Genomic DNA, 23,353 nt, shown 5'->3' on the forward strand with positions numbered 1-23,353 from the left:
TTTGACCAGTAGATGGCAATATAGCACCACTGTTATCAAACTCGTAAATAACGTTATGAGAATCAGGGCCCACTGTGATGGAAGTGAAACATTGGTCCAACATTGGTCTAATTTACAGGCTTTAAATGTCTCTTAGGTTAGGGCTTAAAGGAAACCTCTTGAACCTGTCTCAAAATCACATGTAGCTGGTGATAGTAAATGTAATATTCATGTCAGTATTGTCAGAGCCCATGGAGTGCATCCTTGTGTAATTCAATGCAGACAACAATACTGTAGCCATCTCATGTAGGTGGCAGTGGATTTTTAACTTAAGACAAACAATAGCATTGTTGCTAAACATAATGCAACAGAATAATCATTATTTCGATTGTTATTTTCATAATCATCGGAAGTCATAATTGACAATGAATCAATTCATTTGATTAATTTATTGCATAGCCCTTCCTCAAGGTAGGAGGAAGATAATAGGCTAACAAATAGGGTACCATTCACATATTCTGAGGTAAGCCTAAAAGATGACTGCTCTATTGCTTTGCTGCATTATCATGACTGATGATTCTCTACATGCCTATACAGCACACCTTCATCACATCTCAACCTGTGTCCAGATCAGAAATATTTACTATGAGAACTCTGTGTAAGACCGTTACAAGACAAGATGTAGCCTTAGTTTATATGCATTGGAAGACCGTATTCTGCATGCTTTGGGGAAAGAAGGGTTAAGCCTACAGCATGTCCTGAGGTTCAATTATGTGCTTGTTACATCCTCTAAAGTGTGTGTTTATCTGTGTTTTATTCTATATTTTTTTTACAAAGGCCCTAAAGTGTCATAGTGAGATTCATTTTTGTATGAGGTGAGAATTTATGTTTTGCACTACAGGAAGGCAAAATATTTGCAAGGGAATGCAAAACCTATTGCTAGGGAGCTTGGGGAAATCCCCTTGGACCCTGAGAGCTCCTTACATGTCAGTGTTCTCTTGTGATACATAATTACTTACTGAACTGCAAAGTAGATACATAACAAGAATGAACTAAAACTGATGATTAAACAAGCTGCTCAAATACACAAAAAATGTTGCTTTATTTAGTTACCAACCAAGAAAAAGAAATGGTACACATTTAAAGGGATACAGTCCACCTAACTGTGATGCTATTGCACACACCCAAACCATGGGCTCCTTCAGGCAACAACCACAAAAATGGCAACATTTAAACATCAGTCTCAGGGCATTGTGTTTTATGTGGAGACTCAAACAAATCAGAAATCATGGGGGCATGGATGCATCAGAATGGTCCTTCGAGTCGGCTTCCACACCATGGACCAGCCTCACTTACCCAATGCTGAAACTGACTCAGACTCATTGAAGCTCCAACAAAATCTCTGAAGAAGGCCACCTATAACTTAAACCTGACAACTAATAACAAGAAGTCCACAAATATTTGCATGAAAATGAGGGAGAGCTACTGATATTCAGAAGAAAATCAACCATTATTTTTTTCTTTTTTATCAACTCTTTCATCCTTTGTTATGTGTTCCTCCTCCTTCTACCTTGAATATGCAGTGGGTGAAGTGGCCAATGTGGCAACAAAGGAAGGATATGACACAAAGAATAACAGATGAAAATATGGCTTTGAAAATAGTGTGTGTAAGTGTGTTGCATAATCTTCTGCCCAACTCATCTTTAAATTGTAACTTTCAACATCCTTCAAACCACTCAGAGCAATGTGTAAATCAGAGCTATCTTTTTCTGTAGTACTTTCACGTAATCAGAGCAACTGGGTTTTATTCACAAAAAAAAGAAAGGAATTGAGTGACCGGAGAAAAAAAATAGGAAAAATCACAGTTTAAATAACATAGTCTGTCATGCTTACTCCAAATCTATTATGATCTCTCTAACCAATGTTTTTAGTTTTGTATGTGAACTTCCTCAGTCTCTGCTGTTCTCTGCACCATTGCTGTTCTTTTGTTGTTGCCGTTTGATGTCAAACAGCCCCCATCGTCTGTAGAAAACAGATAGGGTGAAACAAGCAAGCACTCACAGTTTTTCACTCGTGTGCCATTTCATCTGGACTCCTCTGCTCCAAAGGATACAGAAAATAAATCCCCATAGCAGTTGTCTTTGATTATTTTGCAAACACCGTTTCAAATGTAAGATAACCGTATAATTAGTAGACCTCTCTTTATACACTTATTCCAAGTACAAATGCTGCAAAGTGTAAAAATTCATACATTAATGTGAAAAAGAGCAACACAGTGATGGCAAGGTGTGATCTGCCACCCAAACCCACCCATACACTTGACAGTGAGACCATGCGTTTGAGGATGTAGCAAGGGAATGCATCATATTGTCTACATTTATTTCTCTTCAAGTTAAATACCAGCATCATACACGTGTGCACAGTCCCCTGCCCCACCAACTCCTTAGGCTGAAATAGATTTCACAAGAAGTTTCATTTTTTTGTAATGTTGACCAACTCTTTGTAGTCTTGAGTAAACATACTGTCCATTTGCTTGCATTAGATTGTGTGTTTCTCACATAGACCAGTTCTAAGTCATGATTATCTTGCTGACAGTAAGCTGGGAAGGCACTGAGAAAGCACAACTGAGCTAAAGGTCTCCAGAAGACATAACCCACTCATCCAATAACATACGACAGGTTGAAGTACACGGGTTAATTACAGGCAAGATTCAACATCGTAGGGTTTCATGATTGAACGTCACATCAACATAATTCATTATTACAAAGTCAAAATGACAAAGCCATTCAGTAAGGAAAAAAGACGAGGTGAAATCCTAATGTTTAGAGGCCAAGTACACCATCTGTACAATAAACTCATCTCCAGAGCTTTCTGTATTGACCACATTTTGTATACTGTTTCAAGACATAAATGGATTTTTAAGCAAGCATTCTCTGACCTATGACATCACCTGGGATCAGGGGAACAGGTCATGTCATGTAACAGTTCCCACTTAGACCAAAACTACAGACACGGATGCACGTAAGACATACAGCCTCTAACACATGTAGATTTTTACTCAGAAATTGATTGTTGTCCCTTGGAGTTCAATATGAAGTCCAATTACTTGATGGAAACGAGACAGACAAAACAGATCCAGATCAAATCCTGGTTTCTGAAGGACTTCTAGAACTACTAAAAAAAAAAAAAAAAAAAAAAGAGATCTTGTTGAAACAGCATTTGATATCACAGGAGAAGGATGGCGGAAGGAGTGTGATGAGGTGAAGCAGGAGCAGCCGGAGGCGTGCCCCAGTGACTCCTCCCCCTCGGGCTCCAGCGATGGCCCTTGGCAAACGCTCACGCCAGCGCCGCACCACCCTACGCCTCTTCTCTCCGCCAAAGCAGAGTCTGGCAACCCGCATAGCAACAGTCAGTCCTGATCCACCCTTCCCCCCCGACCGTTTCCACAGCAACCCCATAGAAGTTTGTTTTGGTTCTAGGGCTGGCGTGGCGTGTGGTGCGAGGTGGGGTCCAGTCCATTGGGTTGTGTAGATGTCTTACATGTTCTGATTGACAGGCGTGACATAGTTGCGTGGGAACATTCCCGTCTGGCCGTGGTACGCCCCTTTCCACCAGTTGGGGTCAGAGTTGTCCAGCACTTGGATGAGAGCCCCTCGACGGAAGCCCAGCTCGCCGTCCTCCTGAGGGTCGAAGTCGAACAGTGCCTGTACATACGTGCAATGCTGGAGAAATAACAAGGAGAGAACACAGTAAGGAGCAGAAACAGCACACTAGGCACATCTTATCCTAAGATGAACCAAGACCAATACTGTAGCTTTGCTTATCGATATCAGAAATGGCCAGGGATAGACTTTAGTAGGTTTCTTAATGGAATGGTAGTCACGGTGGTCAATGTGTTAACTACCTCTGGGATCATAGAATAACAACCGCACACATTCTACTATTTAATCTCTTGCACAGTGTATAATCAAAAGCTTCCCTGCACACACGCACACATACCTGTGGGACCTGCTCGATGTCTTTGAGGAAGATGGTCTGATTCCTGGAGACGGAGCTGGTGCGGTGGTACTCCACCAGGGAGTTGAGCGAGTTGAACTTGACCACCCACAGGAAATACTTCCCAGCGCCATCCCGCAGGACTTTGAAGTGCTGCACGTCATTGCCAAACCTGAGGGAGAGAGAGAGAGTGAGAGCATCCAGGATTTAGTACTGTCACTGACTGCTTGCTTCCCTACCATCTGGATGTAGCAATCACACAAGTGCAATTCAGTCATCTGGCCCCTACATTAGTGTCCCATCTCCCAGAACCATCTGTGTGGGATTGCATGCATCCACTACAGTTCTCGTCTACCGTAGGCAATACACTCAAAACATCTGTTGGGAAGCTCAGATGTTGATGCTGAAATGTCGAAAAACTTGCATTTTACAGGGATTAGATCACTGATTCAACTGCGTCTGGAAGAGGTTCGGCAGGAAGTTTTAAGGATATGATAAACAGAGTTAAGACTCCCAGATATGAGAGCATCTGTGCTGTGTAATGATGCTGTTGTGATCGCTGTGACGCCCAGATAATGAGCTGCAATTATGACACAGATAGGCAAAAGCCGTAAGGTGCCCTGGGCTAAGCTGTGTGTGGCTAAATCCCCAATTATCCTGATAAGCTGCCTATTGATTTTACAGCATAGGCAGACCTGGACTATGGCTGATGGGGAAGACTCCTGTGTTTACATCAATATGTAGATGACGCGTTTTGACATGTTGTGCTGCTATATTGTAAACAAGTGCGGTCATGTCTTACCGTCCTGCTCCTGATCTCATGTTGTTAACAATCACCACTAGGGGTCAATATTGGGCACCATGAGATGAATTAAAACTGAAAGTATCACTTACGCTGAATGCAATAGAAATCATACCATGAAATTATAACTGAAAAGTATGTCAAACAGAAGTGTAAAAATAAAAACACAGCTGTTGCCCTAATAAAGTCGTGTTTGTGTATGTGTGTGTGTGTGTATGTGTGTGATCTGCTGTGGCCTTACTTCACGGAAAGGGAAAAGTCCCCTGGAGTACTCTCGCTCTCTCTGATGAGGAAGGCCCCATCCTGTCGCTGTTTGTTAAGCATCTCCTCGGCCTTTGCCCGCGGGATCTTTCCGTAAAACCACCTGACACCAAAGAGGAGCCATTAATCAGCGCAACAACATCAAAAGGGTGTTTTCACAGGGCTTACAAAACAGGACACTGTGTGTACAGGCATCAGTGGAGAGGGAACACACACTGGGTTAATTAACATGGAGGTGGCATTTGAAAAGGCCAGTGGCTACACTGGTGCTTATTTATTTGAACAGCCTGAATATCAATACCACAACAAAAGATCTGGAAATGACAATATTTCTTCCCTTGCGACATAGAGTCATTGGAACCAATGCAAACAGTCCATTTGACTCCTTGCTTATTGACAGTATAATTGTTTTTTTTCCCCACAAACTACATTTTCATATCACTATTACAATTAGATTGCATTACACCAACTGTAAACACTCTACCTGCTGCCACTGATTATGGGTTTAATGCTACAAGTAAGTAAGGGGGTATTTATAATGTTCTGATGAGATAAAAAACTGAACTGAGGTCAGTCACAAGCAACAGTAGCCGCAGCATCGGTTGGCGTCACACTTGAGCGCTTCGGTGGAGGTAGGGAAACAGTGCAATCCCAGAGAGGGCGTGTGCCTGCCGGGTCTGCTGACGGAGGAGAGGAGCACCCTGTGGTGCCCTGGGGGACCCGCCCCACCCACACTCTCCTGTCAATCAAACAATGTGCGTAACTGCACCGGAACTGGGCCTCGTCCCCCACAGGGACGCCTTTGTTAGCAGCTTTTGGAATGCCAGCAGAGCATGACCATGAGATGTGTGGGCTTCAGCTCTCCAGACCAACTGCTCCATCCGTCATGCTGGATCTCCACAGTCCAGGACCCCCCCCCCCATCCCAACACCCAGGGTCTGCCTCACGCTTCAGCTTTAGGCTGACACACTCCCAACCCAGAGCAGCGGAGGCGGCGAGTCCCTCCTGCCTCATTTCATGATCATGTGCCGCCTCAAGCACAGCTCTGATTGGCTGAGGAGGAGCCACTGCACAGCGACCACAATCTGTCTCCATGCCATCCCTGGGTCATGAATCAGTGGGCGCCAATGCATCACTTCAAAGTCGCTGGGCTCTGCCATTAGCACGGCAGATCCAGAAACGCACCAGGAAAAAGTAGAAAGCACGCGAGGCGGAGATCACACAACTTTTCCATTTCGGCAACACTAGAAAGGGGCTCGTTCTGGAAAGAAGCCTGCGGGTCTATTTCTACAACACGGAGCGCAGTTCAGGCGCGGGTCAGGGGTGAGTGGGTCTGCCGGGGGACGCTCGGGCGCCTGACTCAGCAGATTGGGCTCCGCAACCCGGCCACATGATGAGGGCCTTCGACCAGAGTGGGGAGTCGGGCGAGCCAAACCCAAAACCCCTGACCACAAGGGCTCGCCATCAGAGAGGAGGGAAAAGGGGGGGAGGAAAGCTTCAGATCCAGGTCTTATATGGCATATCATTTTAAAGAGATGCTTTTGGCTGGCTGTCCTATTAAACAACACTGGGCAAGCCTCCCCAGCTCTTACTGATCTATAATAACAAACTGGTGCTGCAGCGGTCTGGCTCTGTGGTCAGTCCAGCCTCACCGAGTGGAGGTTGCTGATGAAGCTCCTAAAAGCCTGGGACACACCAAGCTGATGGGCAGCCAATGTCTGGCAACTGGTGAGTGTCTGTCAGCCTAATTTGTGCAATGCGTGCCACACATCGGCACTAGTCGGGTCCTTGTTGGCAGCTTTTCAGCCAATTCAATACGTTGAATCAGCGCTAGAGCCTGCCGGGGAGCGAGATCATTCTGATTGGCTCTCCGCTGAATGGGAATTTGCTATTGTAGCAGTTTGCTGGTTCTCAGGATGACAGTGGCAGGAGGTTTAGCCAGCTTAAGCACAGATGGTTGTCATACCACTTTACAAAACAATCCAATAAATGTGGCTTAAAAACGCAAACCTACGATTGACAGAAAATATTCATTTTATTCTTTGCTCACTGAACACTGATGATGGAGAACAAGAAACTGTAGCAGCAGTGACCTACTTTCATATGGGTGCAGAGCTTGGAGCAGATCAACACTTACGGATGTGGCTTCATTTCAATATAATTCTTGGGGATGAAGCCCTCTCTTCCGTTCACCTCTGCCTTGTACCAGTTTTGGTCACATTCTTCATTTAAAACCTGAAAATGCAAAAAGAGATGACAAGAAGACATGAGGCTAGTGGTCATCTGCAGTAGTAGAGAACAACAAGACATGAGGCTAGTGGTCATCTGCAGTAGTAGAGAACAACAAGACATGAGGCTAGTGGTCATCTGCAGTAGTAGAGAACAACAAGACATGAGGCTAGTGGTCATCTGCAGTAGTAGAGAACAAGGAAAGAGAATCCCGGGCAAACAGGACAGACACAGGACAACAGGAGGGCACAGCTAGATTGACACATTTATCTACCAAAACTCAGCGAGGGCCACAACAAATGTCACATTCTCTCCTGACAGGTCTCCACAGACAACATCACGAGGCACGGAGCTTGTAAAAAAAAAAGGGACATGTGGTTGGCCTAGATATCCAGAGGAAGAGCGGGAGAGCAGACCAAAGCGTCTCCGTCAGGAAACAAGCGTGCAATATCCTTCCTGAGAGCGCCGAGCTCAGCGGGCACAGCCACACATGGGCGTCGTTGCCATGGAGCAGTCACTTTCAGGACAACACACACTGAGCCACCCAGATACGGCCGAGCACCACCAGCCTGGGTCTGAAACAACATGAGCCATTCATATGGCAACACTGGGAGACCCTGCACACAAAGCCTAGAGGCGTATTGGCACACACATACAAAAGAGTCTGGATAGCATTTCAGGTGAACGCTTGTTGAAAAGTCTGAGCAGTGGAGGGGTGGGGGGTGGGAGTGCACAACTACGTATGGGGCCAGACACTGCTGGTCTACAGTGCAGAGTCCAGCTTGGTCAGCAGCAGACGCTCTACTCAGAGAGCCCATCTGTGCTCACTACCCCAGGCCAAGTGGGAAGAGACACACACACACACACACACACACACACACACACACACACACACACACACACACACACACACACACACACACACACACACACACGAATGGCCTCAGAGAACAGTGACAATCTTTTAAAGTACACCATTTCTAGGGAATTTCGCTCAAGGTGTCGCAGAACAGAGAACACTAGCATCAGCAACTGGACTAAACCTTTCCACTGCTTATACAGCACACAGTAACAGCGTCCACTCTCGTCGTCGGAGATGTCCGCTGTGCCTGTGGGCCGAGACGGGAGATGACTCCCCCGGTCTCCTGGTGGTAGTGGCCTTCTGTAAACAGCCATTAATCTTCCCCTCCTGCCGCCCAGCTGTGGCGCCTTCACCGCCGCGCCACAAAGTGAAAAAGACTCCCACTGTAAACAACCGAGGGGGGGCAAACAATGTGAGAAAACACAAGACCAGAGGTCTGAAGTGACCTATATTGGTGTGGGACTCAAAACCCCATACAAATGACTTCCTAGAAATCCCAATGTTGTTTAAAAGGATTAGTTTGAAGGAAATGCCTCAGAGAACAGTGGTGTCTAAACATGTCTTTCTGTTGTTGGTGAACAAGCATGAGCTGGACAAGATCATCAGCCACTGAGGGGCAGTCATTCAAGTTGCATTAACTATATCCCACATCAGCCATCTTTTGTATCGTTCAAGAAAGGCGCTTCACATCTCATGAGTAATGAGTATATGCCACATCATTACTATGTTAAACTCCATATTATATTATTTCACATCTCATGAGTAATGAGTATATGCCACATCATTACTATGTTAAACTCCATAGTATTTCACATCCCATGAGTAAAGGGTATATGCCACATCATTACTATGTTAAACTCCATAGTATTTCCAGCAATAAGTACAGTCTTCAGTCACCCATCTATGGTCTACAAGCTTCCTCTGTAACCAACGGCACAAAATGGAAGCAACCTTCGGATCTGCAGCTCTGGTTAAGAGGGTATGAAGCTCACTCTTATTGTCTGTGTGACCAGAACACACACAGCACGCGGAGCCCACCCTCAAACTCAAACTGCTGGGAGAGAGAGCGAGGCCAGTGGAGAAAAGTGTTTCCCAACCACAGCGCTGAACTATAATTCATCCTCTCATTATCTTCGGAAAGGATTTTAAGCCCAGAAGACAACCCCTGATTGTTATTTGTTCCAACCGCATAGCTTGTGCATTCAGCAGGAGCGAGCAGAAGCGCTGAGCCCACGAGGCGCCCTACGCAGAGCTAAGGCGGCAGAGCGAGACACGCCAAGGCCGCGCAAGCCTCAGAGGAGCGAGAAATCTCCTCGCAAACTCTGCCCCAGTTTTCGACTCTTTCTAGAAAATCCTCTCAGCGGCAAAGAGCTTTTAGGAGGGGATAAGCAAACAAACAAACAAACAGCAAAAAGAAGATGGAGGTGATTAAAGATGTGCGCCTCCCTCTGTTCTGGATGAGGGACTACGCGCCGTGGTGTGGGGAAGAGATGGATCACTCTCAAAGCCATTCTCCCCTTAAACCCTAAACCACACTGAGGGGGGAGAGAGAGAGAGAGAGAGAGAGAGAGAGAGAGAGACGGGCTGCCCACACTGATGCCAGTTTGATCCAATATTCAGAGACGTGCACCAGCAGCCTGCTGTCTCGCAGGAAATCCACTGTTGCTAGGCAGTGAATTACACAGAGAGAGAGAGAGAGAGAGAGAGAGAGAGAGAACCATTGGTGTGTGTGTGTGCGTGTGTGTTTGTGTGTGTGCATGCGCGTGTTAGTGTGCAGAGGAGAAATAAATAGATATTGGGTCAAATTACTAAATTAGATCACTAACAGATGAGCTGTGTTGTAAGTACATATGAAATATATATAGTATTAAATTATTCTTATTTTAATAAAATAAGCCTTTTTTGTTTCTATAAATACAATTTGGGTATCTGTATTTTTGTATAAGACTGTAAAAACCTCTATGTTAATATGCATTTCATATATGAATGCAAATAAATGTAGTTTTTAATTTAGTCAAAATTGTATCAGTTGTACAACGGATTTGAAATATGCCCTTGGCCTTTCCAAATCACACTATGGCCTTTCAGTCATGTATCATGCATAAAATGAAAAGAGCAATCCAAACAACCTTTGGCCATTGTCACTATTTAAAGTTGATAGCTCACAATGTAGCCACATATTGACTTTGCCAACAGCTGGTATCTATGTGCTAGGTCTATTCAAACTCCATATGTCTCACATATACTGTACCAATTGTGAAACCCCATTTTGTCACATCAGTCAGCATATGTGCCTAGTCATGCATCATTACCAGGCAGCACTTGAAATAGGAGGTCATAACCCAGATGATTAATTTTAGTAAGAGTCAGAAGTGTCACATTTAAAAGGTAACATAATGAGAAGTTCCTCTCGAGGCTGGCCTCTCAGGGATGAACCTGAAAAGTGTTCCATTTTTAGGATTGTTCTTTTGGGCCTACTCTTTAAAGTGCTCTTTGCTGCTCTTTAAGGGACTCTGGACAGGAAGTCCATTTTGCAGAGCTCTGTGTGTCCATAGAAGACTAGGGCTGAGTATTAGCACAGATGTCCTGACCTGATTTGATTTGATTCTGATGAATCGATTCAGTATAATTTGATTCTGATTCAATAACATAATGACATATGAGATGTGATACAGTAGCTACAGTAGAGAGATCTTAGACGGAACACGGAATGACTGGTAATTAAATGGATTTGATATGTTAGCCATGTTTGATATGTTTAACCATTACAGAAGCAGCCCTAGGAAAAAATGCATTGTAGCACAAAAATTAAAACAAGAAATTTTACTGATCAATATCAAATCAGACAAACAACCCTAATATCCACTGAATTGAGGAATTGGCTTCATTTTGTGGAATCTCTTTAAGCATTATAGATAATGTCAATATTGACTTTATCCTTGAAAGAAGGTTTATGTCAGAATATTTATTTGTCACGGTTATACTGATAGGCTTAAAACCAATGCATGCAATTCTTAGGATAACATTGACAAATATGACATATGAGAGACATGGTACTGAGACTAATCATCACTATGAACTCTGCATGACCTCACAGATCCAATTTAAAAACACAGACATGAGCCGCCAGACAAGTGCCGCCTGTAATCCACGGCATGCCTGAGGGCGTCGAGCAGACACGACTACAGATGCCATCAGGACATGAAGTGTCAGAGCGCACGGCTGCAGATCAGACCCTCTGAGTCACTGTGTGCGCTTTGATCTGCACAGCACGAGTAGGTGTGTGCGTGTGTGTGTGTGTTCGTGTGTGTATGTGTTCGTCTGTGTGTGTGCCCTTGTGTGTGATGGTGGAGATGACAGGGGCGTGGTCAGAATGGCTGCCAAGTGAGGAGTGTTGGAGACTGGAACAGTGGTCCGTCACAGGCATTTCAAAAGCCGAAATGTAAAATATCCCTTTGACTCTGTAGCAAGTGTGAGGCCTGTAAACAAATCATCTGGCTTTGTTCACAACAGGCTACTACGGTCTGAGCTATTACCCAAAAAAAAAAAAGATATGATGATGCATAACATTTCTCTGGTTTGGTTGAACCAGACTTACACCTCAAGAGAGAAAAGTGAACAAGAGAGTAAAGAGTGAAAAAGAGTGAAAGGACAGAGAAAAGAGAGAGAGAGAGAGAGAGAGAGAGAGAGAGAGAGAGAGAGATCTGTAGAGAAAGAAAATGGGGGAGCTAATGGCCACCCCTCCCTGTGAGCATGTGCCAGTGTTCAGCAAGGGAGCTGGCTGATAGAAGTCATTAGGCTCTCTCTAGGAAATGAGGGCCAGCCTGACCGAGCACACAGCACAGCACAGCACAGCACAACACAACACAACAACACAACACAACACAACACAACACAACACAGCACAACACAGGACACAGCACAGCACAACACAGCACAGCACAACACACAGCACAGCACAGCACAACACAACACACAACACAACAGGACACAGCACAGCACAGCACAGCACAGCACAGCACAACACAGCACAACACAGCACAACACAGTGCACAGCGCACAGTGCACAGCACAACACAGCACACAGCGCACAGCACAGCACAGCACAGCACAACACAGCACAACACAGCACAACACAGCACAACACAGCACAACACAGCACAACACAGCACACAGCACACAGATGGGGAGGGAGGGGAGAGAGGAATTGGGGACAATCTAAGATTATACCAATGGCATACTAATGGGGTCTCTGGTCCAAATACCAATGGCATACTAATGGGGTCTCTGGTCCACGGCACAAGTCTCAAGGACTTGACAGGGTCTCACACAGACAGACAAGTGGAAAGATGTGGAAGAGGATTAACTTGACTACTGTCTAGGGGCTGGTCTGATCAAACTCTCAGAAGTGGCAGGAGTTGAATCTTGAGCACACAGACCGCTGGACCAGCTCCAGGCAGAACTGCAAAATGTCTACTGAACAAGACGCTACTACAAAATAGTAATTTCGGTGTTTTTTTGTTTTTTTTGGACAAGTCGCTTGTCTGCAACTGAGTGAATGAAATTGAGTTGAGCATGGACTATGTCAATATAGATCTGATGAGGTCATAATTGTGTTGAACAAGAGAGCAAAGAATCAAATTTCTCTAAAGGAACCACACTTAGCTAGGATGGATCGGTGGCAGGGACTGAGCCTTGAACTGAGATCTTTGCTTTGAAAACATCAGCCCCACTGTTTTTACATTGGACAGTTGTTTTTCCCTTTGCTGACAGGCTAGATGTATTCTGTTTTATCCTCAGAGTTTCAGTGTACAGAGGCATCAGGTATGGCCAGCCTTTCAATATTTTACACCCCCTACCTTAACTCCACTCCACTCCACACATACATCCTTGATTTAAGCCTCGAATGGTGATGTGATGCCAATCACTGTTACAGTTTTTACAATCTGTCCCATTCTTTGGTAGTGATGAATGCCTGATTATTTTCTCATTATACTGTAGGACTGTATCTTGTAATTTTTATAGCCCACATACAATCAGCAGGTTCTAGCCTAATCATAGAGAAACTCCTGATTACTTACTGTGTCAGGGGATGATATTCAATGAAACTACTGATTAGCAAGTATTACTGATCAGCCAAGACAATGGCATGTTTTTGTGTTGACTTGCCAGCAGCTATCCCAACTTCCACTGAAATATTTAAAAATAATATAAAGGAAAAGACAAATATCCTGACCTGGCACTAGAGATGCCTAAAATCACACCCTTTGCCTCTTAAGAATGGCATCTGAAGTCTTAAAACCAGCACAGGTTTATTATAACAGCCGCTTTCAGTGTGTGGAAAGGGCGACAAATAATTATTGGTAACAATGACAGAATTGCAGATAATCACAAAATACTGGATGTGGTGTTTATCATTTAAGTGCAGCTAACTTGAAAACACTTGAAACGGACGTCTAGATGTACATGAATAACACAGAGTATCTCTGGGTGTTTTTTACAAAAAAGAGAAGCCAAACAAAGTATTTGTTCTGAGAGCAGCTGTGTAGACCTGCTATCGCGACAAACAGACAGAGGTGCGGACAGCTTGTCCTTATGTCCAAGTCCCTCTTATCTTGATGATAGGCTATCTCTGTACAGATGAGAGCTTAACTCAGTCATTTCTTGTAAACTATGTCACGCAAACACAGACTTCCCATACAAGATTAGGGAAGGGGAAGGTCGAATTGCTGACATATGCTATGTTAGAAGGTGCAACATTCTGTTTGCCACTATTGGGTTAGTTGGTGTGGCAGTTACTGTACACACAGCTACTTGCTAAGTCATGACTGGCTTGGAAGTAGTGTTGTGGGGTGATGTGAAGATGTATTGAGTCGAACACACCAACCTGGTGAAGCTCCACCCTGAGTGAATCAACTTGGTTAGCTAAAGTAAAGCTACTCTCTCCCTCATCCAGAAGAATAAACACTTGACCTGATTGGTCATCATCGCTATAGTATCCTGGTGGTTGTAAAAATGACCCTTCAGATGAATAGCACAAAACGCCAGTTTCTCATTCATTTTTTTAACAGAGTGGTCAGGCAGAGTGGGCAGATTTGAGAGCAGCTGGGTAGAGGTGCTAATGACCAGCGATCTCCACACTTATTCTTCTCCACATCCATATTATACAGGCACATGCCCATTTGTGCTCATTAGCCTAACCAGAAGGTGCCCGTCAGTCAGGCAACAGCATTCTGCCATGGCTTCACTGGATTCCACAAATCCCCTCTAAGGCTACGTTCTACAGCCAGAGATTTTCTCACCCCCATAGGTCATGTCCCCTGGGCTCCTGACACGCCCCTCCGCTCACAACCTGCTCTCGGTGCATATGCACACCCACCACCACCGCCATCTGTGGCCCACCATCACGCACGTGAGGCCACCCCCCCTCGCCCAGCAACATGGCCCCCACAGCTGAATAGAGTCGATTCGTATGTGGGTGCAGAAATAGTCTGGCTTGAACAGACTGTACCATTCACACTCCACTGCGCGAGCATACCATTGTCATGTGACTTTACAGGGTCGAGGGTGATCTCCATGTTAGGTATTCACAGCAAAGGCATGACCACCATAATGGACTCGGAATAGAAAGCATCTACGAAAACCATCCATTTCAGTTCCAGGAAGGATTTCGGTTTGTTTGTTAAGCTATGATAGAGGAGAGGAAGCTTGTTGATAATCTTAGTCAATTGATACTTGATAAGCTTAGTTAACTTCACGATAAATGTCCTCCATGCAGTTTAGACCATGCTGAATTATAAACATGGGTTCAGTCCAAGTGTGACAGATGAAGCCTCTTCACAGGGATTCCCTCTGAAAACACACATTCTCCCTCTTCTCTCTAATAACACAGGGGAATCCAGGGTCTCTCAGAGGCGGCACTGATCCAATGTTTGGAAGCTCTGGGGGTGGGGACAAAAGCCTGCTGTCAACAACTCAGGTGTGATTTGCAATCTGAGGAAAAGGTCTGGCCAAGGGGGAAATTTACAATTATCCCTGGCCAAAAGTACACTCATTCCTTAATGCCGAATGAGTCAGCAAGTCAGCACCGTTTGAAAGACAACACGTCCTGTCAACTTCCAGTCCGCTGTGATGCACAAAGCCGGCACCTCCAGCTAGACGTCATGACTAACGTGCTGCTCCCCAAACACAGCCTGCCTCAACAACACAGAGCACACCTCACCTATGCCCAGCAGCGGTACCTTTAGTACCAATGAACGAGAGCCACAGGCAGTGGCGGCCTGCCGTCTAGGTTCAAAGACAGGCCGCAGGCTGGCTGGCGGGGGCTTGTAATGGCCTGTCCAGTCTCTCCTGGGCGGCCTGTGGACTCGCCACGGACCGTTAAGCCATCAGGGTTGTTTACCCAGAGCCTGTGATCAGGAGGCATCATAGAACTGTAATGCTGGCTTAAGTGGGGCACTTTTAACAAGCCCACAGACAGGCTTGGCAGGATTACAGCATTAGTCCAAGCGCCTGCTTTCTCCCTCGACACCACCGCACACGCCGCCATGGCAGACGGACCAGCATCAGACGCATCACAATCATCATCATCATCATCATCATCATCGAAGGGATGAGATCACCAGACGGTGACTGATCCCCTGCGGGCGACAGCACAACCATAGACTAAAATGTTTGGTTGAGATCACATCTGTGATAAACGACCCAACACATGAATCATCTGATATGAGGCTGTAAGCCTGTCAAGTAGCAGCGTGTCTGAGGCCAGTGCATCGGCAGGCCTTTCACTCAGACTCCCTCTCTTGCTACCCTCGGGGGCCTGTGACAGATGGGTCAGCGCTGACACTGATCCCAGAGCTGTCCCACAGGGGACGCGTCACAAGCAGAGTGGCTGATGGAGGATGTGAAAAGAGAGAGAGAGAGAGATTGGGGATGACTCAGGGCCGTCTCTGATGCGTCACACTCTCATCTTCTTTGTTTGGTACCCAGAGCCACATGCATGCGCAGAATAACTGAATATCAACACAAGAGCAATGCACAGTCAACAGTCAACAGGCTTACTTTAGCATTTCCTCGTGAGGATTTCACGTCCTGTTTGGCTGCCTCTTTGTGAAGCAATCCTAGTTTTTGGTAAGAGCTACTCCCTTGGCGATGAAGAAAATGGAGAGTTGGGGATGAAAAGGGTCAATTATACATTCATAACATTGTGTCTCAGCGAAAAGTGCTGACAGCTTCCTGCAGTAAACACTCATGACTTATGGGGCTGGTTTATGTGAAAAAGAGAAAAAGGAGTCATTAAGAGATTTTTCCCTTTCTCTTCCTGCCTCTGTCTCTTCCGCTGGGAGGATTCTATTGAGTTTCCGCGGGAGCCGCAGAGGAGCCGGGGCCCAGTAAGCGCTCCTCCCCTGCGGGGCAGTAAATTGACACACAGCTCTGATCAATACCCACGGAGGAGGAAAAACGCCCAGCGTCAACAGCATTCTGTGATATACGAGGAGCGAAACTGCTAGTTTTCTATAATGAGACAAATCAAGCAGAAAACACACTGCATCAAAAGCCAAGAATAGAGGCCAGAGCCAGGGCCTGTGCCTTGGCACACAAGGGAGAGCCTTTGGTCAATATAGCTACAGTGTTCAATAGAATGTAGGGGAAAAGTCTATGAACTCTATGAAATAGTGCTTCATCAGTTCTGAGTCATGTTCCTGACAGTGTTGTCAGATTGGCAGCAGATCCAGTCAAATAAAACACCCCTGTCTGATAACACAGTATTGACTTTGTCATTAGCATAATGCCAGTGCTACTGTATGGTAAAAATGAGCACATTTGATACCATGTTACATGTCAGGGATTATAAATGACTGCGACTGTAGAAGCAATAATAAAAGTCACATTATATGGATCTATGACAGGGTACGCCACAGAGCTCATTAACTGCAGCGTTTAGTGGTAGTAAGTGACTAAAGGATCGCAAACTTGATTGTATTCTTGTGCAGCCTCACAATCTAAATTTTGCTGACTGCCACACAGGCGAGGGCATATCCCACTGAGTCGCTATTTGGCACAGTGTTTCCTTTCATCTGAGGATCTCACACTCGGCAGCTCCCGGAAAATCCCAGGTGGCCTTGAGAAAGTGGGGCACACCAAGAGGCGCTCCCATACACATCTCATTCTACCCCCTCAACACCCCGGGAAAAAAAAAAAAAAAGAGAGAGCTAGAAAACTAAGGGTTACATTCCAGACTCCCTTCAAAGAGCGGGTCCCTGAGCTTGCTGCTAATAAAATTGAGGCCTTAGACCTCAAGAGAGTCTCAAGCAAATCAGGCTGCAGAGAAGAAGCCCTTCAAAGCCACAATCAGGAGCAGAACACAAGCCTTCCCCCCTCCAGTCAGAAGTCATGATCCCGTAATTAGAGGATTTCTTTTCCATCTCCATCACAGCGCTGCTTGCCAAAGGGGAGCATCGCTTCATTAAAGTGGTACAGGGCTCTGGAGGATAATATACGTTTTCTGCGCATACTTCAACATGGCACACTGACAAGGAGACACGCTTGAATTATCAACGTCTTCTTATCACCTATTTTTGCAAACATTTCTAAAATGTCTTTTCAAAGCTTGCACCACATCACAGTTTTTCACAGTCCAGAAATAAAAAAGCCCAGCAACTTCCACAGCCTTCTCCCATGTCAGCGACTTGTCAGCACGTTTCTCAGCCACATCCAACTGCGTCTCCTCCCTCTCCTCAAACCCTGAAATGCTCCACATTTTTTTTTTGCGCAGAGAGCGGGCCGTGTTGAAAACTAAAAACAACAGCCAAGCCCCGGCGACCTTCTGTCACCTCCTCCCTGACCTCCCCTCCCTCGGCCCTGGCGCTGAGGCAACACGGCCCAGTCACAGGCCAGGGTCCTGAGAATGTTTTCCTCTTCTCCTGTATTTACTTTCTCGTCCCCGGGGTGGCTACGGAGGTAAGATTGGGGGGGACCCCGTCCGAGAGAGCCGCCGCTCTCTCTCTCTCTGGTCCTGCTCAAGCTGCTGGTTTGAGTTTGCAGCTCTCTGCCCACTGAGCTGGAGGGAAAATAAACACCGTCACCTCTCCAGAGCCCCCCACTTCCTGCTTCTCTCCCTCTCTCCCACGGCTTACACGAGGGGGGGACACTGCAGCTGGAACAGAAAGATGGAGCAGAGGTCTGCTACGCCTCTCTCCAGAGCTGCCAAGTCCATCATGTGCATATTGTAAAGGAAAACTGTAAGGACCTGCAGGGTATAGGATAGAGACAGCGCCAGCAGGCCAGTATGCCTTTGCATAAGCCTTTCAAACCAAGAAAACAGATTATCTCCACATATCTGTACAGTGCTGCTCAAATGACATTTCAACTCTATTGAGCCTTTGATGCAGATGCAGATCTTCTTTCTGGACCACAAAGGCCATCGACCAAGGCACTTCACTGCCCCATCTGCCATGAGGTCTCTCTGCAATGGGTCCTTCGTGATGGATCCATTATTCTGGTCACAAGAAAGATCTCTGCAGCCGCCTTCTGCTGCCATATAGCCTGTGGCAGAGCTCCAGTTTCAGCTCCTTCCCTTTCTGCTGCTTTCAGACTAAAATTAGAGCTCTGCTGATGTTCAGGCCTCCTGTTTGCAAAGAGAAATTACATGCTGAGGGGATTAGTAGTGAATTAGTAGTCCTTGTATGAAAGAACTGGAAAAAAAACAGTCTGTTTCTGTTACCAAAATATGTCTGGTAAACTGAAATGGTTAAAACTAAGAAGCTTGGCAAATGGCAGATAGTGCTTTTATCCAAACGGCTTAGTTATCATAGAAGACCACAGCAGAATGCTGACAAGGGAGCCATGAGCACTTTTTTATTCTTCCCTCCCCTCCTCAAAAATTACCATGAAAAAGCCAAAAATTACCATCTTCAGCTGAAACATTAATACCACAGATCTGTGCTTGGAGGGATAAGCTACTGCATGAGCAAAACACAACCCACACAGACTCTCTGACAACCCACACAGACTCTCTAACCCAAATTACAGAAAAGGAGAGGAAATGGCTTCTGAGTGCCGCCTGTGCTGAATTCTGATAATGCTGCCGAGCTTTGCCACACGCTGCCAAACACCAAAGATTGAGTCAGATCTATATGGACGAGGCCAAGACGAGCGCCTGCCGAGGTGGGAGCGAGCTGCTCATGAACACTGTGCTGCTCAACAAGGATTTCTGTGTTTTTGCCAACAGGACATTCAAGTCGGCTGACAATTTCAAACTGAAACAGTTTGCAGAGCAGAGCTGCAGAGCTTTGAAGTGTGCGGTTAGTGTGGAACAGGCTCAAGTTGAGGGGGCTGAAAAACAGCCTCTTCCATGGTTTCTAAATTCAATTACGCAGCTGGAGAATTGGATGGCAGGCGTTTCTGAATCCCCTTCAGACCCCCTCTCTCCAAACCTCGGGAAGCCGAGCCTCATGGGACCTTGGAGAAGAAGGGGGAGGCGCACTCGGTTTAGGGGCTGGAGCAGTGAGAGCGAGTAGGAATTGGGAGAGTGCTTGTGCAAGCCAGTCTCCTTTCCTCCCTTTTATCTCTTCCCAGTGTACCAGAGCACAGTGGCACAGGCCCAGGAGCGTTACTGTCAATCTGTTGCCTCACATATTTCATATTTATGCTCAGCTCATACGCAGGCAGGCACGGGCCTGTGGGACGATGCTAATTGGCACGCCGCAGCCCCACCTTGTTCACCACAGTAACTCAGGTCTCAACGCCAGTGGTTTTCACAAGAATTAGGGCTCGCTTGTCAGTGAAGAAATAAGGGATTTGTGTGTCTTTTACACTATATTGGCAGGGCCAGAACAACTGAAAGTTCACTGAATGTTATTTGTCTCCTAACCTCACATATTTCCACTATACCCTAACTGTAGGTACATATATCATGTGCCTTGACTCCTTTATGAATATTAGAGGCTGTTAATTTCAGAAACAAACAATACACAAACTATTTTAAAGTATATTACAGATACGCAGACATTAGACATTAAAATATCATTAATTTTGCTAGTACACTAGTGACGGTGAAGTTGGGTTGATTCCTGTGAGGAATGGCTGCTATATTCAGTAAGGCAGACAGACCAGAGGCTAAGGCTGCCCAAACATAAGAGCAAGAGACTGAAGTGAAGAGAGGTTTCTAAGGACCTTGCACTGACATCTTTAAAAATGACACAGCGCTGGCATATAGTCCATCTAACAGTGAACGTGAGTGGCACCGCAATCACCGAACCGAAGCCGTGGCACTTGGCTCAGCCTTCCCTGATGGAGAGGATAAGATGAGTCATTAACTGACAAGCGCTGGTGAAATGGCAGACATCCTGTTCCAAGAACATTTAATGTCTCAACCACAAAAATGCTGGTATCGGAAGGGGCAAAAGTGGAAAAAAGAAGAAAAAAAAAAAAACATTTAGATGCTTGCTGTAAGAAAAGAAAACTGTGGTTTGAAGCCTTTTCTCCAGAATACCAGAATAGCAACACTCACGTGAGGGATTAATGGCAAAAATGGCCTATTAAAGTGTTAGGAAAGGTAAGAGAGTGCACAGTGACAGTGCATGCACATTGTCCCAAAAGGGTGGACCTTGAAGTATAAGGGAACTATCGACTACCCAAACAAGAACAGCATTGCCATGATCTCTTGGGCAGCTGGTGGGGTTGGCTACTTCTATTTGGCTTCCTCCTCTAAACTCTTGACCTCTCACTGGCATGATGGCTTAGCCTACATGGGACATGTTATGGTTATGTGAATTGATCCTGAGATGTAATTTAATATGCATGAAGCTTTCAAAAGGGTTGTCAGTGAGTGCAGTTTTCTCTGTGGTAAACTCCAATCAGAGATGCTCAAAGGACCAAGACAATGAACTGTACACAATATGAACACTGTAAGAATAGACGGGTGGGTGGAACAGTTTTAAGACATACAACAAATAGTAAGCTACTTAAGGATCAACAAAATAATTTACTTAGGGCATGTATCGAAGGCTGCCTCTTTCCTAGCCTATCGTAGCCTAGGCTACATCGACAGCAACTTAGGCTGCACAGGCAAGGCTGCCAGAAACTTGAACCACTAACCCAGAATTATATGACAAACACTAAGACAACTATTCAGAGCAGTTGGTGTTCCCAGTCGGGCGCAGCACATGCAAAACGCCTTGGTAAATACATTCTGTATCCTATTTTCAGTTCATGACCATGTCATTACAAAGGCTAACATTTCCAAGACACCAAATATACGAGCATAAATCAGCGATTACCTTCAGTACCTCTCCACGCTTGAAACTTAGTTCATCATCTGCAGTCGCTTTAAAATCGTACTTCGCTATGGCTTCCATTGTGCAGGGCAGCTGATAACCTGTTGTTGTGTCCGTGCGGAGGGTACTACACAAACCAGTTGCTGCTCTCCTAATTCCTCGACTTATTCCTTCTGGATGGACGATAACTGGGATAGACTGGAAAGAAAAAGACCAAGTTGGTTTTACTGCTCCTCAGCCTATACCCTTGTTTAGAGGAGACGTTTGGCGGAAGGTATGAACTGCAATAAATAAAAGTGCGTGTAAATCCGAGCGTATAACAACAAATTTGTGGAGGAAAAACGCAAAACTGCCTGGGCGAAATAGTGTTTGATGAAACCGCACCCAGAGACAATAGCTACATTGAAAGACACACGCATGTAGGGGAGGAAGGAAATGAAGGAGCTGACATGTCAAACAGCCAACTACAACTCGCCCACATCCCGAAAACAGCCAATCAGAGATGAGGAACGACCCTCGTCAAATAGGTGAATTTTAAGCGTATGCGATTTTAACATGACTCAGACTGAAATTGTAGAACTCCACAGCCACTATTTAACTCCTAGTCACCATATCGCAATTTTCATCGAGACTAACTTTACCACACCGAACAAAGTGACTTTTATATAGCCTAGTTTATGTCGTTTGGACAAAAGCGTCTGCTAAATACAAACTATGGTCATAGACATAAGCCTACCAAGCCCCTGATGTTCATGAAGTCTTGAGCACTTATTTGCAATTGCGAGCTGAAAAGCACACTTAACATCTTGAAGCAAAAGTGTGTGAGATTATTTCATGCAAAGACTTCGAGTAGGCATGTCATAAAAAATGTCAATGTAAGTTAAACATCGTTTCCTGTCACCATTACGCACCAATAAGAGCTTTAGCCTACCTTAAAGTAGTCGCAATAGTAGCCTATGTTAACCTATAGTAATAGCCTACTTTATCTTGTTCAAACAAGACACTACTTGCTGGGAAGTAGACTAGGCTACTGCTTGTTTTATTTCATTATAAAGCTTAGTCCTGCCTCGGAAATATAGGCAATCATTTGTCTGACCACCTCTTTCATATCAATATGCCCCAGAAAACTAGCTATAGCCTACTGAAACAGTCCTCAAGCTCTCAGGGGATCCTGTACAACTCCTGCTTGATGGCTGGTGAAATGTAACTGCGATATAAAGGCTGTCAGGATGCTCAGGGAGGTTGTGTCTGTGTTACTGCCCCAGCAGTGTTTCTGTCCGTCTGTGTGTGTGTGTGTGTGTGTGTGTGTGTGTGTGTTTCTCTCTCTCTCTCTCTCTCTGTGTCTGTCTGTCTCTGTGTGTGTGTGTGTGTGTGTGTGTGTGTGTGTACATGCACATGCACAGGGCGCTGGGAAGAGTGTGTGTGTGCGTGTGTGGGGACATAGCAGGCGGCTGTGGTAACAACTGTCTCTTAAAGTGTCAGGGAATGAGGTTTGCTCAGTGCACAGCGCTATAGCCAACCCCTGGGTTAGGTACCAGTGGAATACATCTTATTTGGTGCCACGACTAATCTATGTTGTGAACTGTGAAAACATTTGTGAAGTGTTAAATGGCAAACAGATTGTGAGTGTCTTAATGTTTACGACCTTCTAGATCTGTTCATTTTGAAGTTTTATCAATGTTACTGATTTTGTGTGTTTTATGTGTTTGAATTGAATATGTTTTAAATTAATTGCTCATTGCGTAAACCTACAGTAGATAGATAGATAGATACTTTATTGATCCCCAGGGGAAATTCAAGGTCTCAGCAGCATACAGACAACAGTTGGTATATCTCTGCACATCTGCAGATGTTCAGAAACTAGAAATTATTACATAATTAGTGTAGGCCTAGTGAGGAAGAAGATGCCTAGCTACTTAAATCAGTTCTGGTAAGTCGTACAGCAAT

At 45.3% G+C, this 23,353-nt stretch overlaps 1 protein-coding gene across 1 annotated transcript; it reads right to left on the bottom strand.

Annotated features, from left to right (window-relative positions):
- Positions 1-1,057: 1,057 nt before the first annotated feature.
- On the bottom strand, positions 1,058-21,844 carry grb2a (growth factor receptor-bound protein 2a). The gene is made up of 5 exons (XM_048248699.1): positions 21,410-21,844; positions 7,176-7,273; positions 5,019-5,141; positions 3,979-4,147; positions 1,058-3,701 (listed from the first exon to the last, which is right to left on the bottom strand). Exons 1-5 carry the CDS (start codon positions 21,485-21,487, stop codon positions 3,516-3,518), a joined length of 654 nt encoding a protein of 217 aa, XP_048104656.1. The 5' UTR covers positions 21,488-21,844; the 3' UTR covers positions 1,058-3,515.
- Between the last annotated feature and the right edge of the window lie 1,509 nt (positions 21,845-23,353).

This window comes from Alosa alosa, chromosome 7 (assembly GCF_017589495.1).
Source record: "Alosa alosa isolate M-15738 ecotype Scorff River chromosome 7, AALO_Geno_1.1, whole genome shotgun sequence".
Classification (NCBI taxonomy): Eukaryota; Metazoa; Chordata; class Actinopteri; order Clupeiformes; family Clupeidae; genus Alosa; species Alosa alosa.